A 19,564-nucleotide genomic window follows, 5' to 3' on the forward strand; every position below is an offset into this window, starting at 1 on the left:
CCCGAATTGTTTCAGATAATTGATGCTCTACTGTATATGTACTAAGTCCCTGTTCTTGATTGAACTTCCCATGACAATTGATTTATAAACAATTCAGCTTAAAACTAAGACAATGAGAATTCAACTTAAACCTAATACTATAACTACTTACAACTAGAAAAAAAAAGAAAGGATGAAGGATGGTCTACTGGTAGCTTAGATCGGTGGGTCCTTATACTGGGGTAATGTTGACTATGGTCACTTCGTGCATGGTGAATATCCAATCTGTTCACATCCAGGGTAATAACAACTAGTTACCATTAAATATGTGCTGAGGCAAGTCCTTGAGCATGTACAGAAAGACTCGCTTACTTAGTTCCAAGTCACCTTCTGCACATGGTCTATACTCACCCTCTCTCCCTTCTATCTTCCTAGGCCTGACTCCTTGTAGCTTGTAACTTGGTCTCCCTCACCTGACCTCCTATCTTGTCAGTGGCAAACCCAAAAGTGACTCTCGTCCACTCCTGGGGAAAGTGTCCAGTTTCCCCAGGTCCCCTTTAGACAGGACTCCTTCCTTTCCCTTTGTACACTGGCCCAATCAGGACCCACAAACAGTAAATCTCCTGTCATGTGGCAGGAAAGCATTAAAAACAGAAGGAAGAAGAATTACAGGAAAAAAAAAGGAGTGCCTACTCTGTATACAATTATACAAAACAAATATGATGGACAGCCACACTATCATCATTACAATTACTAAATACAGTAAAAAATATTCTCCGATGGAGAATAATTAAAATTTTTACTGCATTTAATGGTTATAATGATGATAATATTAGAATAGTTCATGCATTGTAGGTATCAAATTCCTTCAGTGCCTGTTTCCCTATAACTCCAAATCCCACTCAACTCTGTTTCATAGTACAGATGGTCCTAAAAATAATGAATAGAACAAGCTGTTACCCTAACCCATTCCTTCTTACATTCAAAAAGTTCAGTTGCAGCTATACTTGTACACTTCAATGTATAAAAGAATAGTAAGTTTCCCATTAACTTTTAATATCTTTTCAAATAAATATCATGGAATTTTTGATAACCAAATGACAACATACAATTAAAGTTAATAATGAGCAAATAAACTTACTTTGGGCCAAGAGCAGGTGTAATATTATCAGCACAGCAACCATATTCTAATGTTGAACAAGGACAACCAACATTATCAGGTCCTAAAGCTTCTGATTTATTATCAGGACAACAACCAAATTCAGAGTAATAACAAGGATTTAAACTTGAATCATCAGATAATATAGGATCTGATAAACTTGGTTCACAGCTTTCATTTCTTAAAGCAAAAGTCACATTAACACAAGTTTCTGTAGCATTTTCTTTTGTCGCATTGTCACAGCCCTCATGATCAGGTCCCATTGCAAAAGTCACATTATCTGGACAACACCCGAATTCAGATGTATCACACATTTCTGTCATATTCTCACAGCCCTCATGATCAAGTCCCATTGCAAAAGTAATATTATCTGGACAACATCCAAATTCAGACGTATCGCATGTCTCTGTTACATTTTCTTTTGTCACATTGTCACAGCCCTCATGATCAGGCCCCATCGCAAAAGTCACATTGTCAGGACAGCATCCAAATTCAGACGTATCACATGTTTCTGTCACATTTTCTTTTGTTACATTGTCACAGCCCTCATGGTCAGGTCCCATCGCAAAAGTCACATTGTCAGGACAGCATCCAAATTCAGACATATCACATGTTTCTGTCACGTTTTCTTTTGTCACATTCTCACAGCCCTCATGATCAGGTCCCATTGCAAAAGTCACATTATCTGGACAACATCCAAATTCAGACATATCACATGTTTCTGTCATATTTTCTTTTGTCACATTGTCACAGCCCTCATGATCAGGTCCCATCGCAAAAGTCACATTATCTGGACAACATCCAAATTCAGACATATCACATGTTTCTGTTACGTTTTCTTTTGTCACATTGTCACAGCCCTCATAATCAGGTCCCATTGCAAAAGTCACATTATCTGGACAGCATCCAAATTCAGACATATCACATGTTTCTGTCACATTTTCTTTGGTTACATTGTCACAGCCCTCATGATCAGGTCCCATTGCAAAAGTCACATTGTCTGGACAGCATCCAAAGTCAGACGTGTCACATGTTTCTGTTACGTTTTCTTTTGTCACATTGTCACAGCCCTCATAATCAGGTCCCATTGCAAAAGTCACATTATCTGGACAGCATCCAAATTCAGACATATCACATGTTTCTGTCACATTTTCTTTGGTTACATTGTCACAGCCCTCATGATCAGGTCCCATTGCAAAAGTCACATTGTCTGGACAGCATCCAAAGTCAGACGTGTCACATGTTTCTGTTACGTTTTCTTTTGTCACATTGTCACAGCCCTCATAATCAGGTCCCATTGCAAAAGTCACATTATCTGGACAGCATCCAAATTCAGACATATCACATGTTTCTGTCACATTTTCTTTGGTTACATTGTCACAGCCCTCATGATCAGGTCCCATTGCAAAAGTCACATTGTCTGGACAGCATCCAAAGTCAGACGTGTCACATGTTTCTGTTACGTTTTCTTTTGTCACATTGTCACAGCCCTCATAATCAGGTCCCATTGCAAAAGTCACATTATCTGGACAGCATCCAAATTCAGACATATCACATGTTTCTGTCACATTTTCTTTGGTTACATTGTCACAGCCCTCATGATCAGGTCCCATTGCAAAAGTCACATTGTCTGGACAGCATCCAAAGTCAGACGTGTCACATGTTTCTGTTACGTTTTCTTTTGTCACATTGTCACAGCCCTCATAATCAGGTCCCATTGCAAAAGTCACATTATCTGGACAGCATCCAAAGTCAGACGTGTCACATGGTTCTGTCACATTGTCACAGCCTTCTTGGTTTGGTCCAGTTGCAACTGTTATATTATCTGGACAGCATTTAAATGGTGTCAATTCACATTCTCTTACATCAGGACATCCTTGGAAGTTTGGACCTTTTGCTATTGTATGGCCATCTGAACAGCATCCATATTTTGTTTCATTGCATGTAGTGATATCTGGACATCCTACACTGTCAAATAAAAAAAGTCAATATATTTTAATAATGTGTATATGGAAGTAAAATTTTTAAAAATTCATTAATTTTAATAAAAATAAAATTTTATAGACCATTATTATTTTATATCATTATATTCGTAATATAATGCAGAAGAAAACAGTACGCAAAAGTTTATGAAAACAGTTTTGTTATATGAAAAATCTGGAAAGAGCTTTTGCACACTTTTTCCAACACTCATAATTTACAAAATTAAAATTGTGTATGGCCTCATCTGTTATAAGATTTTATTAAAAATAATTTTTATATTACTAATTATTATAAAAAAGCAAAAGGCTTATTTTAGAGGGTAGAAGTAAGTTTTAAAATAATTGCGAATGCCAATAAGAGTAAAATTTCCATTAAGTCTGACCTCACTTAACATATGACACATGACTTTCCTCTCTCACCATACCCATTAACCTTTAATCACCAAAATTTAATAGCATCAATGCACCATATATAGAAATAATCCTGTAAAGTTTCAAAAGTTTGATTCTTCTAGACCTGAGATATAATGCAAAATAGATTCCAATGCAACACACACAGAATTTTATAAGGATATTTTTTTAGCTTCTGGAGTGTTAAAACATTGAGAAATGCCAAAAAAAGGAGGCAAAATTAGACTGATTACATTATTTTCCCTATGTTACACTTTATTCTGTAACAGCCTGAAAAGTAATTGAGCTGCAATTTGAAAAAACTGTAGACCTATAAATTCCCACTATCATACATCTGTCTATCTGCCTGTCCTTAATCTCAAGAATGGTGTTAGATAGATGAAAGTCAAAATTGTATATGGAAAGCTTAGGGGCAGGAAGCTCTGATTAACTATATAAGAACTTTTGGTCTAGATCAGAAGTCATGTGATTTCAATTCAAAAATTTTTTCCCTGAATAGAGTTACATAGATGACGGTCATGACTGTTGTTATCAGGAAAAGTATGATGTACAGGGGAAGACACTACTAAGTTGAGATGGGGAACATATTTTAAATCAAATAAAAAATTAAAAATAAGATTAAAAATTGCAGCCCAGTATTGTGACAATGTCACAATAAATAATTGCTTGTATAGTTTTAAATATATGATTGAATATAAAAAGAAACTAGTGATATAAACATTTTTGAAATATTACAATATTTAAAATTGCATGTAAATCTTTTCTACTTATAAAATTCTAATTTTACTCTGATTTCTTCGTAACATAGAAAATAATAAAGAAATATTTGCTTTATGTATGATACATTTCATGTCAAACTCAAATTTCTGCTTAAGAAATAAATCTTCTGGTAACATATAGCATTAGATTGTGTATTAGTAAGAAATTGATATTAATATAATTTTGTTTTAATCAGAAGTGCAGTATACAATAATATTATTAATTATCTTGCCAACTTAATGGTAAATGACATTATATTACAGTAGTATTTACCATTAAGTTCATTACTATTCAACACCTGCCTAAATGACAATTGAACTATATAAACTAACTATGAAAAGTATAGTTATACTTAGCGTGGCAGGCCATTTGATGGAGTCAATCACATGATAGGTACAGCCAGTCACCTATGATTGGTGAACTTTTTGTGATTCATTGTGCACATTTCTTGAACCCTCTCTTTTTCCTCCTCAATGTGAGGCAAGTAACATATATGTGTTCTTACTCCTGTGTTCTTATGTTGAACAATAAAACTTTGTTATTGTTTGTATCTTATGTGAATTCCTTGGATGACATTGTTAGTGGTCTCAGATACACGTACTGCTACACTTGTGAGCTGGATGAATTAAGAAGATGAATCAAATAGACTATTCTAGACATCCATAGGAATGACCAAGAAATGAACAAGTTGGAGGACATGTGATGAGAGACACTAACGACCATTCATATTGCCACACAAAGAGACTGGTAGGATTAATCTTCCTCTTTTCTCACTGTTTATTTTAAAAACAATGAAAGAAAAACCTCTTCCACCAGAACTATATTGAAATGATGCTAGATAATGCCTCAGTAGTTGGTCACGTTAGACTAAAACTATCGCTGTTTTGGAACAAGCACCAGTGCCCACGGTTCACCAACATTGAGGTGCAAAAACTTAGTAGCATTAATAGGGAAAAGTAAGAAGAAAGAAAGAATTTTGAAAGGACTCAGTAGAACTGGTGACTATCACCTATTTTATTCAACATTTATATAGAAGCTATATAGGAATATAAGACAACTAACAATAATGGTGTAAAGATAAAATCTTCAACACAATATGTTTTGCATATAACAGATCTGGTTTCAAAATATGAACCATTGTAATAATGAATAACTATGATTTATTACCATGATTCATTATTCAATCATTATTCATTACCAAGAATAATGAATCATTAAGGTCTCTTAATGTCTCCTGTAGCTCTTCTACAGGAGACATTAAGAGACCTTAATGATGATAAGAGACCTTAAAGGCTAAATGCAACCTGAAAATAAATCATACAAAACAAAAATTTAAGAATAAATGAAAGACATTCTAAAATAACATTGGAGGAAAAAGAATTAGACAGCGTGGAGAACATCTGTTACCTGGGGAAGCCTCATAACATTTGATGGAAGATATGAAAAAGATGTGACATTAAGAATTGGACAGGGAAAAGAAGCGTTCTACAGAATGAAATGAATGCTAACATCACAGGACATCTCTAGATGTGAGTAAAAATCTCATTAAAAGTTATGTTTGGGAAGTGACCTTGTATGGTTCTAAAATATGGACATTGAGGGAAAAAGAGAGGTCAAAACTATAGGCCTTTGAAATGTGATGCTGGAGGAGCATGCAGAAGATAGTTTGGACTGAAAAATTGTTTAATGATCAGATTTTAGAGAGAGCAAGAGAAACTAGAAGCATTCTTAACACTAAATAAACAAAGAAACAACATGGCAGGACATCTATTAAGACATTCAGAATGGATGAAAATATTATTTGAAAGAATGATGGAGAAAAAAGTAGTAAGAGGACAACTAAGAAGGGATACTGGTATATAGTGAAAGACAGAACATATTACAGCAAGATTAACCAATTGACAGTGGAAGTGAAACTTGATGCTGGCCACCAACCCCTGGGTTGAGGAGAGAAGAGAGAATGTATCCATTCCATTTTCCAATTTATATCTCATAATCATGTGTTGATAAAGCTATTTTGTTTATTTTTACAGAATATATTAAATGTTTACTACTACTGATTAGATTCATAGTTCTATATTCTTTTTTATTGACTAAACAATTTTTATAATCATCAAAAGATATTCTATTTTTTATGACATATTTTTTTAACACCTTTTGATTTCTTTATTATGCGATTCTCTACTTTTAATGCAAACATATTTGCTCCCAATCCTACAAATTTTGTCATTATTTTTCCATTGTTTTCATTTTACCAAGTACTTCTTTGTTTACTCTCATGAGAATCTGATGTGTCAAAATAATCAATCATATCTTTAAGCCAGTCATTTGTTTTAATATCCTAGATGTAACTGTCCACATCTTGATAAAAATAATTTGATTTTATCTCCTTATTTTGGTTTCATAATATCATAATAAAATTCATACATTAAATTCTTTGATAATTCTAATATACTCATACTATGTAATGTTGAAATATATCAACATGTATTTCAACAGCAAACAAAAAACATCTGAGATGTAAAAAAATTTTGGCAAGTAAAAATTTATGACAATTTATATAACAGTCAAAATTTTTCTTAGCAGTTTTTCTTTGGTAAAGATAAACTTGATGCTTGGAGGCAGTCTAGAAAACAATAGTACAGGTAAAAATCTTGTGAGTACCACTTCCAAGCACCAAGCTTGGAAGCAGTACCCACAAGATTTTGCACCCATATTTGAACATAAATTTGTTTTTCTCTTTGGAGAAAGACAAATTTATGTTCAAATGTGCTGCTGGATGAAGAAAAGAGTGCTCATAAACTGAAATGCCCAAACTAAAACTAGATATCTTGTCATTCTAATGGATACCTAAACAATTTCAAAGAAGAGTGACAAGAAAAAAGTCTTTGAGATGTGATTGCTGAGAAGAATGTAAAAAGTTCCTTGCACAAAAGAGAAAAAGATTGGAAAAATATTAGAGATGTGTGTCGAAAGATTTATTGTTGGGTTATGTTAAAAAAAAACTGTATTTTTTTGTGTTTCCTTCATATATTATTATTTATCCTTTTTAAATTTTGTTTGTTACTCGACTAAATACGTGATGCAAATTATTATCTGTACTTTTACCCACGATGTCTACATTCTTCTTTTGTTGTATTTTGCATGACTTTGGGCAGTTTTTGTATGGCAGCTCTTTTTTTTTTTTTTTTTTTTTTGCAATCCGTTAACATCGAAGAAACTGTCAATGAGAGACAACCTTTGTCACTGTGGATAGGATTTGTCTCTGCTTCGCATTCCCAAAGTGTGAATATTTTTGGTATTCAGTGGACCATTCCCCTTGTTCTTCATCTGCCTAATCTTTGTGAGCTGTGACATGCTAACACTTGTAAATTTTGTGAATATACTGTATATAAGAATTGTGAATGTAAAATTAGTTTCTAGTGTCTCTTGGTGTGATTGTACTCATGGTAAATCGTTCTCTGTCACTCTCCTGCAAGTTTCAGCATTACAGACACTTGCAGATCCCACAGATGGCAAAAGAAAAAAAGAAAATAATGAGAAGAAAGGTTGTTTTTTCTTTAGATTATCAGACAAATTTCTAGAAGTGATTTTTAAACAAAAAAATCCAAGAGGAAGGAAAGAAAACGCTAGATATAAAACATTACAAAATGGATTCTTCTAACTATTGAAGAGGGTACCAAAGAGGTGCAGTGTTGCTCATGATGGAAACACAAAATAACTGATCTGGAAGAAGTCATTTACAGTAAGAGAGAGAATCTTGTTATTTGGGTATAGTGAACATTTTAAATTATTCAAAATTTAATATTTATACCATTTAAATAACTTTAAAATAAAAGTTATTAACTATATAATATTTATTATTCTTGATAAAAACAAATTATACCCAAATGGTCCAGAAGCTGCTGTGAAGCCATCTAAACAACAACCATAATAACTTTCTTTACAATCTGGCTCTGCTGGACAGTCATCCAAATTAGGTCCAGCAACAGTTTTTCCATCAGGACAACATCCATATTCTGATTCTGAACAGTTTACTGAAGTTTCAGTAGATACAACTAAAGAAAATAAAATATTAGAATTAATTAAAATTAATAAATAAAATAAAAAGAAGAGTATTATAAATTTTTAACTTGATGTATGGGTCTCTAACATAATTTATAATTAATATTAATTATTCTTTAAAATTTTTATAATGAAGCACAGACTGGTTCATTTCACATTTAAAATGTTCTATTAAATTTACAAAATAAAGACATTTATTATTTTTTTATTTTAATTAAAATTGTTTTTTACAGTTCTTTTAAGTTTTACTAGTGATACTACCTAATTACATCATGTTATTTATAAATTTTAATATTTTAAAACCCAATGTATTTACCATCAATACATGACTGTTCATTGCATGTTTCATTATTTGGAGGAATTAAACTTGGATCACATCTACTAGAAAGAACAACACTGTCTTTATGGAAGCATAAAATCTTTCTTGTTCTTATACCTCCTCCACATGTTACTGAACACTTTAAATAAAACATTTTTAGGATTATATTAGTAACATAATTTTAATGTTAAATAATAATACTAATAGTCATATAAAATAATACTTAATATTTTAATTTCATATACAGAAACTTATAAATTAAATCTATATACATATATATAAATGAGGATGTTTCTTTATTTGTTTGTTTGCTATACACTTTGAAGCCGATAGCCCAATTGCCATGAAACTCTGCAGTTATGTTCAAATACTTCTAACTTAAATAATGTCATACATCCCACCCCAAAATATGTATTGAATTTCTATCTACATTTGATTTGCTGATTTACATGTATCATCATCTATTGGCAAAAAATTTAACAAAATAATAAAATAAATATAATTCTTATAAAAAAAAGGATATAATTTTTAAAAATTTGTATTATATTCACTTAATTACTACTAGTGATGTGCCAGATATCTGTATCCGTATTTGTGGATATCCAAGGGAAAAAAAAGATCCATATTCGTATCTGTATCTATTACTTTTTAGCGGATCTTTAACGGATCTTTTATCTTAATGAATTTCATTACTTACATGAAATTTTAAAGATAGGTAGCAATAAAATACTAACAACTTCAATTCAAATCACTTTTTATTTCTTAAAATCACATATCTGGCACATTTACATTGCAAAAATTTTATCATGCAAAATTCATTTACTATCGTAAAATATTTCCATATTACAATACTAAACTTTTTTGCCGACATTGTTTTTATTTTAATTTAACTCAACACTCTCCAAAAATACAAACGTAATCTACGCTATTCCATGTCACACTAAACTATAAACCAGTGTTTCTCAATGGTGGCGATATCGCCCCATGTGGGCAATTTTCCATGTTGAGGGGCGATTAGTAACAATTTATATTTTAGGGGCAAAAAACAATTTTCTGGGAAATATAGTAAAACATTATATTAAGAATAATTAGATATTTTATTTGTTATATCGTACAATAATTAAACAAATAACATTATACTAGTCACTAGTCTATTCAATGCAGTACGAATTTGACATTAGCCTTAGCCCTCGGCATCGGAATTTTGAAGTGAAGGGGGCAATACTATGTAATGGTTTTATTGAAGGGGCGACAATTCGTTACAGGTTGAGAAACACTGCTATAAACAAAAACATGTGCAGTGCAAGTCAAAACACATTGCGTTACTAATGCAAAGCATCAACTATTGGTCCAAAATCACATGCACTGGCGCCGACTGAGTACGAAAGTTGAGATCCGTATCCGTATCTAGATGCTAATGATCTGTATTTGTATCCGTATCCGCGAATATACATTTTTAACGATCCGGCACATCACTAATTACTATAACAATGATATAGTGCAAAATAGACATGCTATATCATTACTGTAACAGATAGCACATAGCACTTGCCTGCATGAAATTGAAAGTGTTACCCTGTAAAAAGTCTATAAGTATTTAATTTTCCACATCTAACAACTTGGGTTTTTTCATTTCTGAAATGGTACCTTCTTAATTCTAATAAGTACCCTGCAGTAGCCAAGCACATAAAACCACTAAACACTGGTAGTTAGTTAGTCATGGGTTTGGGCATGGCTACTGGCTGACCACATGGGAGTTTTCTGGGTTTTCTTCACATTAGTAACACCTAAATATGATCTAGCTTTCCATAAAAGTCTTCCTGGAATGCATCCTTGGCAGATCACTCATGCTATGTTGCCATAACCAAATAAACCAAACTAATTCTAATGAGCAACTATTTATTGTGACATCATCACAATGCCTTGCTGCAACTTTTTGTCACAATGTTCTCAATTGTTTTCGTGATGGTCTTGCCCCTGTACATTATACTTTTCCTGTTAACAATAGAGTCATGTTGGTCATCTATCTAACTCCTTTTGGGGGAAAATTTTGAATAGAAGTAACATGACTTCCATTCTAAACTGGAAATTTGTATATAGTTAATCTGGGCCTCCTGCCTGAAATGTCACATCTGGTTTTGACTTTCATCTATCTAACTCCTTTCTTACGATTAAGGAAAGATAGACAAACAGACATACAGGGGCAACAGTTGGAATTTATAGGTCGACAATTTTTTCAAATTGCAGCCCAAATATTTTTCCATAAATACAATATTTATGAGAATATATTTCCCACATAGTTTATACAATCTGTTGCAAAAATATAAGCACTTTATTATCACATAAACTCAATTATTATCACATTTTTATGAGATTTTTTATTAAAACAAGTTATCTGAAGTTTTTTCGATGTTAAGGTTAGCAACTTCGATCACATGCCGGGCCATCACAACCTATCCAACACAATCACTTTTCAAATATTAATAGTAGACCAGTATTAATTAATAGTCATTGACCATCCTTTCTTCTGGGAGGAGATCAACAGCTACTTTTGGTCAAATTACTTCGACCCCCTTCCACAACAGTTCCTTTTTTTTTTTTTTAATCAAATCAGTGGTGTGGTGGCATTCAAATAGGAAAATTATATAATACAAGGTTATTGGCAGCACAAAATATGTTTTAAGTGATTTTTGAATGGTGCCAGGTTTAAATATTTGGTCAGTGTTTTCCAAAATTTGATTCGTTGGCAGATTACTGTTTGATATTCGGATGTGAATGGTACAATTCCTTAGAGTTAACATTAGTAAAAAATATGATATCTTAAATTTTTTAAGATATCATATTTTCAATTGGTGTCTACTTGACCAATGAAATTATTCCATTTTGCACCATATGAGTATCGTAATAAACATGATAATGGTAGGTTGAAATAATCAAACTCTTTATTTATATTTTTATTGCAAATTATTAAAAGATAATTCAATCGTTATTTTTTTAAATGTTATTTTTATTTAATCATAACATGTTGGTAAATGAGATATTTTAAAACCCAATGTATTTACCATCAATACATGACTGTTCATTGCATGTTTCATTATTTGGAGGAATTAAACTTGGATCACATCTACTAGAAAGAACAACACTGTCTTTATGGAAGCATAAAATCTTTCTTGTTCTTATACCTCCTCCACATGTTACTGAACACTTTAAATAAAACATTTTTAGGATTATATTAGTAACATAATTTTAATGTTAAATAATAATACTAATAGTCATATAAAATAATACTTAATATTTTAATTTCATATACAGAAACTTATAAATTAAATCTATATACATATATATAAATGAGGATGTTTCTTTATTTGTTTGTTTGCTATACACTTTGAAGCCGATAGCCCAATTGCCATGAAACTCTGCAGTTATGTTCAAATACTTCTAACTTAAATAATGTTATACATCCCACNCATATATTGAATAATTTGTAAACTGCATCATTGTATGTATGGAATATTTCATTTTTAAATATATTTTGTAACTTGTTTATGTAAAAAAAACAGCTCTCTCACCTGATGAAAGTGCCTTAAAGTGCATGAAAATGTTTGTGCTTCCATTAAATTTTAATATTCTGGGTAAGTATGAGTAGTATGCAATGTTTTTAATTAACTGTTCCAGCTTTTGTGAGTGTTTACATCTAATACATTAATATTATTTATTTTGATTCAATATTTGTCATTTAAATGTTAATTTGAATTTCTACTAAAGTTTCTTCAATGATAAATACAGATTTTAATATAATTTAATAATTCATCATATATTGAATAATTATTAAAAAGTTAAAAATAAAAAATATTATATTTATTAACTTACTTTGCTCCATGGTCCACTAAACCAAGATCCTTTACATGGAGTCCGAGTACAATTACGAACTGATGTAAATTTTTTTGTTTTCTTACAATTACTATCTGATACTTTTTTCACACTATCGCCTTTCCAAATTCCACAAAATACAAAACGAGTTTGAACACCAGTCCCACATTTAGCTGAACACTATTCAAATAAAATATTTTTTTATAATTTTAACTTAATTTCTTAAATGTCAAATATAAATTTTTGAATATTAAATTTGAACATTGAAATACTTTGTCATGATGGATAAAATATGCATATTTTAGTAATCTTAAATTTTTATGGAAATATTCTGAATTCCTCTGGAATTTACTATATAAGCTACTAAGCAATTAGAAAAATTAGAATGTTGATATCATTGGCAGTAAAGCAATTAGACAAGAAACCTTTATGCATAAAGATTCTGTACAAAAGTAGATATACTATCATTTGTATTGTGATTCAATATACCAGAGTATATCTTGTTATAAAGATGGGAATTTGCTCTGAGGACTTTACAATGAAACAACCCAATTCAGACAGACAATTCTTCCTTCCTTATTTTATTAATTATAATTTTAACAAAAGAATACCTTGATTACTAAATTTCATTTATACAACTATTAATTATAATTTTAACAAAAGAATACCTTGATTACTAAATTTCATTTATACAACTTATAATCTTACCGAATATTGGACTGACATGACTAATTTGGTTTAAAATAGAGCTTACTCATGATGACAAACTAATACACGACAAAATAAGAAGAAAAAAAAACTATACAATTATTTACAAGTTGATACATACAGTAGCTGTATTTCCTGTTACACGTTGTTATGAATATGATTTCTTTGTTAGTTACACATGGTTCTTCTTTCCTTTCTTCCCGTTCCTAATTACTTTTCTTTTCTCTTTATCAAAATTTCTCTTCCAGTCCGATTATGGCTCACAATGCTAGGACAAGTAGAACAACCAAAGAAAAAAGACCTTTTTCACGTGGACGTGCTCACATTTATATCTTCCTTCCATCCAGGTGCTTCGTCTACCCAAGTGGCTTTTTGCATAGCCAATCAACAGCCATGATACAGAACTGCCTACAAGGTGGTACAGGATATGCAACAACAATGGCTATGCGTTACAGCTAAGTCTGATACAAAAACAACGGAACGATCTTATAAAGAAATAAAGAGAATTATATTCACTAGTTGCGGAGCACTACACATTAAGGTTGTTGAAATAATGCATAAATTTAGATAATAAAATTATATGAATGATTATGTAAATGGTTATGACATTAGTTGCTGTATGTAAAAGAAAAATTGAAAAGCTTATCAAGCATGCTGTAACTAGTCAAAGTACTTCAACCACTTATAGCTAATCAGCTGTGAATGACTGTAGTATTTTGGATTTTTTTGTATTGTAAGATACAGTATGCTGAAGTTTAATTGCTGTTGAGTACAAGTTTTTCTGTTTTTGATTTTTTCCCTTAATCAGATTAATGCCATTAAATTATACTAATTATGATTAACATGTTCACTCACAGTAATAACTTAGAGCAGTTTACATTGCAACATCACATGTGCTCTTTCATGAGTATTGTAAAATTTGGTACTTTATAAAATAATTTGACATACTTGAAATATAAAGTAATATAAATTCAAATAACATTTTCTCTCAAAAGAATGCCAACAAGACACTCTTCTTAAAAGACTGCCAAATAATACTCTCCCTCCAAAGAATGCTCTACATTTGCCAAATGATACTATTTAATGTCACTAATTAAATAATAATGATTGATATCATGCATTCAGAATTTTAAAATGTGAAAATATCACAAGATCATTTGTTAACAATTCATATCATTTTTATAATTTAAGATTTTCTTGTAAAAAGGAAATGATTGCAAAAGACTTAACATTTAATATATAATTTCCTACTAACTGACATCAACACACATATTTGAAATCATTTACTGTTAGCAAATGATCTTTTGCTTTATTACAGATTCATATTTTACATTTAAGAAATATGTAAATAAAAATTTAAACAAATTTTTTACCCTACTCCATTCTGAAGTATGCCATAAAGCAGTACATGGTTTTACTTTTGGACAAGGACGTGTTAAACTTGGTATTGGTTTATTATGGCATAATTCATCGGAAAAGACTTCTCCTTTAGAATTTGAACAATAAACTTCTCGTGATTCTTTTTGAGGTCCACATTTATCTGAGCACTATAATGATTTGACAAATACATTAAACATTATTTATTAAGATATAATAAATATTTTTATATATTAAACATAATGAAAAGAATTACACCACTCCATTCTGTTACTATCCATTCAACTCCTTCACAAGGTCTTAGAGAACATATTTTCACAATTGGTGGCATATTTGTTAAATCACAGTGAGACTCATCAAGAACTATTGTTTCTTGCATACCAGTTTCACATGTTACTTCTCTAGTTTGATTTCCAGGACCACATATACGGTTACACTTTTTAAAAAAATTTGTTATAAATAATAAGTTTCATTTTTTAAAATGTGTAAAAATTTTAAATTTAATTTAAGACAAAAATATTAATTACAGTATTTTAGATAATTTGTTACTAATAACAATGAATATCTTTAGTACATTAATACTTTGTGGTACTTCATACTTTAAATTAAAAACTTCGAATGCTTCAGAATTTGAACAGCACACTTAGTGAAAAATGCACTTGAAGCAAAAAATAAGCTTTTAAACAAAGAATACACAATCTTCAATTAGCAATAATATGTTAAAGTTCATGGCTGTTATAATTAAATCCCTCATGTGTGTTAAGTAACAATAGCTGTTAAAAGTATGCAAAAACTGTCTGTTTAACCCAATATCACATTTACTTATTAATCATGGCATCTGAGAAGTGTGTGGAAGCAACAAAGTCCAACTAATAAAAGGAAGGCTGTAATGTTGACAATTCAGATGAAAAAGGAACTTGTTGCAAAGCATGAAAGTGGTACATGTGTGACAGATTTAACAGTCATGTTTAAGATGCCAAAGTCAACAGTATGTGACCAGAAAATGCAATTTTTATTTTATTATACCCATTTATGTATTCTATTTATTGTTTTTGTATTTTAATTTATTATCAGGGCATTTTTATGTGTTATTTTTACCTTAAATTCATATGTATTTGCTGTTTTAAGTTTTTCAAAATAGGAATTGTTTGGGGTCTGGGAATGGATTAATTCATTTTCCATTACAATAGAGCATCGATTATCCAACCCCCGATTAACCATCACATCAGTTAACTGACCATTCTAGTCAGCAAATTTCAAATGTCCGCTAGTGATGTGGCATTACAATATTTGGCTATGTCTTGGCTACTTTAATATTATTTTTGTTAAATTTTTGCGTGTTTTAGCTGGCATCAACGGCTCGACCGATATTTAAACGAGACTTAATTTTCTAATTATGAGTGGTTGTTTGTTTCGTGAGCAATAAAATAATTTTAAAATAATTTTTAATGATACAATAGCAACGATTATTATTTTTAAAAAAATTTGTTAGGCTAAACATCGATGAAAATTCAATGCGAAGTTGGTTAATAGCGATATACTAATAAACTAATTACATGGGATATACTAATATCCTAATATACTATACCAATAATGTATTTTTTTCCTTCTTTTCAGTTATCCAACCAACCTGAGTCCCCAATTGAGTCAGATAATTGATGCTCTACTGTATTTCTAATGGAAAAATTGCTTTAGACTTTGAATGATTCAGCGTTTGAATGGCCTCCTGGAATGAATTAAATTCAAAGTATGAAGTACCACTATAGCTTAAAAACAAAAATGTAAAAGCTTATATTCATACTGAATTTTATAGTAAACAATCTTCACTTTAACAGCACAATAACTTTTTACTCAATAGGTATTTTTAATTAATTGAAAGTGTGCTGGTGAGTGGGAGTTTTATTGTAAAACTCTTATCAAGTATATAAAAAAACTCTTAGAAGAGCAAAACGATCTTCATGGAGGTTCTTTTGCTCAAACATTTCAAATGTTACTAGCAGTGGTTGTATTTCTTATGCATTGTTGCTTGATCGCTATACAGCAAAGTATTTCTAAATGAAGTGCTATCATGTAGTGATCCATTCCAAATGTTTGCTGCAAGGGGTCACTGCAGCAAAGATAAACCAGCTTTTATTTGCTACATGTGCAAAGCAAAATGAATGCTTGTATGTATAATGTAATATTATGTTGTAAAAATAAAAAAGTCAAAGTGACTGTTGATAAAAATATTATGGAAAGATTAAGAAGGATTAAATTTTCTAAACTGACTCTGAAAGTCATCTAAAGAATAGGAGAATATTATATCTTAAACATAATTATCTATCTTCTGTCTCTTTATTTTGTTGATATTTTCAGAAAGAGAAATGCTCAATTCTTTATATCTCTTTTTTTATTATATTGTAGTTCTTTAAAAATATTACTTTTAGCTGTAACTAGAATTAAATGATAAACTAAGACATCCATGTTTAGGCAAAAAATCTCATTTCAAAACCCTGGATTTTCTAAGATTTCTTAGAATAAACATTTTATGAATAAACAATAAACAGTTCCTGAAATTGTAGTTATTATTTTGACAAATTTATACCATAGTGCTGTGTTTCATTACATTAATTAAATATTACTATTAATATTAAAAACAAATATTGTAGAAAATAGAAAAAAATCTTATGATAAATAATGAACCTTTTAAATCATAAATGTATGCAATTTCTTTGCAAAATGCTTACTTAAAAATAATTATTCTATAATAAAATTCATTCCTATATTTCAAAAGCAATCATTTACTATTATTTTTCATAATAAGGGTTTAAAATGAATATATTAAAATACATGCTTACAGCTGACCATGGTCCAACATGCCATCTTGGACATTCTACATCTTGATTGCAAATTTGATAGAATGATGGTTTAATTGAATCATCTAATTCACATTGTCCATCATTTGTTACAGCTAAAACACCACCATTGATAAGTTGTTGACAATAAATTAATCTGTATTGTACACCAGCTGCACAAGATTGTGAGCATTGACTCCAATCTCCAACATGCCACCTAAAAAATTTTTATATTTGTTATTTATATTCAAAAGTAAATTACACTTTGAATAATAATTTTTTCATTAAAAGAAGAGGATACTTTAACTTAGCAGACTATCTTCATATAATATCTAGCAGTTACAACTGATTGATGATTATTATCTGTTCTTAACTTTTGAATGACTTTTCATGGTCTATAGCAGCGCTGTCCAACTGGCGGCCCGCGGGCCGTATACGGCCCGCCAAACAATTTTTACGGCCCGCGAGTACATTTTACTATGAATAAATTTGTTACTAAATTATTATTATTAATATTAAAATTATTTTACTACCGTGTTTTCCCGAAAATAAGACAGTGTCTTATATTAATTTTTGCTCTGAAAAATGTGCTAGGTCTTATTTTCAGGGAATGTCTTATTTTTTCCAGGAAGAAGAATTCACATTTATTATTGAACAAAAAAATTCCCAAGTCAAACTTAGATGAGAGTGACGTATATCCAGTGTGTCGAACTGTCGCCTTTTTATAGCGTCAACATCGGACTCGCTGACCAATTAGTGCTTACTGAACCGTAGCACTATGCAAATGTCTTGTGGTTTATCAACCTTCTTGGCCCCCGAAATGTTTGGTGAAGAAAATATGGCCCGCGGGCTATGATAAGTTGGACAGCGCTGGTCTATAGAGTACATCTTGAAACCTCTACAATCTATGAGAACTAGTAAGAATATGTTTGACAATATTTCAGTTTCTGTTGGGTTATCTCCATCTTAGTAATTTATTCTTTGCTAAGTATTTATGTATTTTGAGATGATATAATCTCTCCATTTAATAAAAGAATTACAGTGTTAAAGGGGTGCTTAAGAGATAACATGTCTTAAGGACTAAAGTCTAAAACCTAGAATGAGGAAGAAAAAAGATTGCACTGTCAGTTTTCTTTACAGTAAACCTGATGAAAAACACAAAACAAATTGAAAATTTCAATATTCTAAAATCCATGGGAAAATTTGAGACAATATATGTGCTTACTTGAATAAAACAAAATATCAAATAACGAAATTTAGACTATACTTAAAAATTGTGAAATTTTGTATAGAGAATTTCCACAACCATGTAAGAGCAAAACCAGAAGTCATGTTGTACAGGGAATGTCCCCAATTTTCAAACTATGTTATAGAAGTATCGCGTTGTACAAGGAATACTTGTATTATTATTATTATATTGGGTTTTGTGAGTTATACTCGGTTCACACCGATGGCTATGTACTATGCCGGACCAAAGTCAATGCATAGCAACCAAAACAAAACTAAAATTAAATAAGTGTGTCAGTGTGTGTGTCTGTATTCAGGAATTTCCTAACAATGTGGCATTTATTCAATATAGTGGCCTTCTGTAATGTGATGTATGTATTTCTACTCAATTGTAATGTTCCCAGGCTTTTGTGTAGTGTATGTGGTATCACACCTGTACAGGAGAGAATGACAGCTACAATAAGCACCCTATCCATCCTCCACAGATGCCTTATTTCCTGGGCGAGTTCTGTGTACTTGCTAATTTTTTCAGTGCATGTGTTTTGTACATTGTGAGTGTTTGGAATGGCTATGTCTATAATGTATGTGATTTTATTGTGTTTGTCAATGAGTGTGATGTCTGGTCTGTTGTGGTAAATTGTTTTATCTGTGATTATGGCTCTGTCGTAGTATATTTTGTGCATGTTATTTTCCAATACTGTCTGTGGAATATACTTGTAGTATGGTTCGTGAATGTCTACCAAGTTGTGTTTCTTTGCAAGCTCTTGGTGTATTATATTTGCTACTTGATTATGTCTGTGTAAATAATCTGTCTGTGCCAAGAGCTTGCAACCAGAAGTGATGTGTTGTATAGTTTCTGACATCATGTGACATT

The 19,564-nt window shown here is 31.0% G+C and overlaps 1 protein-coding gene across 1 annotated transcript in view; it reads right to left on the reverse strand.

Annotated features, from left to right (window-relative positions):
- The window catches only part of LOC111641450 (papilin-like), a 102,676-nt gene that overhangs the window by 54,302 nt on the left and 28,810 nt on the right, over positions 1-19,564 (reverse strand). Inside the window, exons 11-19 of the mRNA XM_023387626.1 lie at positions 17,467-17,680; positions 14,886-15,065; positions 14,626-14,799; positions 12,545-12,724; positions 11,737-11,878; positions 10,227-10,261; positions 8,672-8,813; positions 8,177-8,348; positions 1,121-3,106 (exon numbers count right to left, since the gene is read on the reverse strand). Of these exons, the coding sequence (XP_023243394.1) occupies positions 1,121-3,106; positions 8,177-8,348; positions 8,672-8,813; positions 10,227-10,261; positions 11,737-11,878; positions 12,545-12,724; positions 14,626-14,799; positions 14,886-15,065; positions 17,467-17,680 (3,225 nt within the window). The remainder of the gene's footprint in view (positions 1-1,120; positions 3,107-8,176; positions 8,349-8,671; positions 8,814-10,226; positions 10,262-11,736; positions 11,879-12,544; positions 12,725-14,625; positions 14,800-14,885; positions 15,066-17,466; positions 17,681-19,564) is intronic.

The sequence above is a fragment of the Centruroides sculpturatus genome, unplaced genomic scaffold (assembly GCF_000671375.1).
Source record: "Centruroides sculpturatus isolate CEXI.00-Female unplaced genomic scaffold, Cexi_2.0 scaffold151, whole genome shotgun sequence".
Lineage (NCBI taxonomy): Eukaryota > Metazoa > Arthropoda > Arachnida > Scorpiones > Buthidae > Centruroides > Centruroides sculpturatus.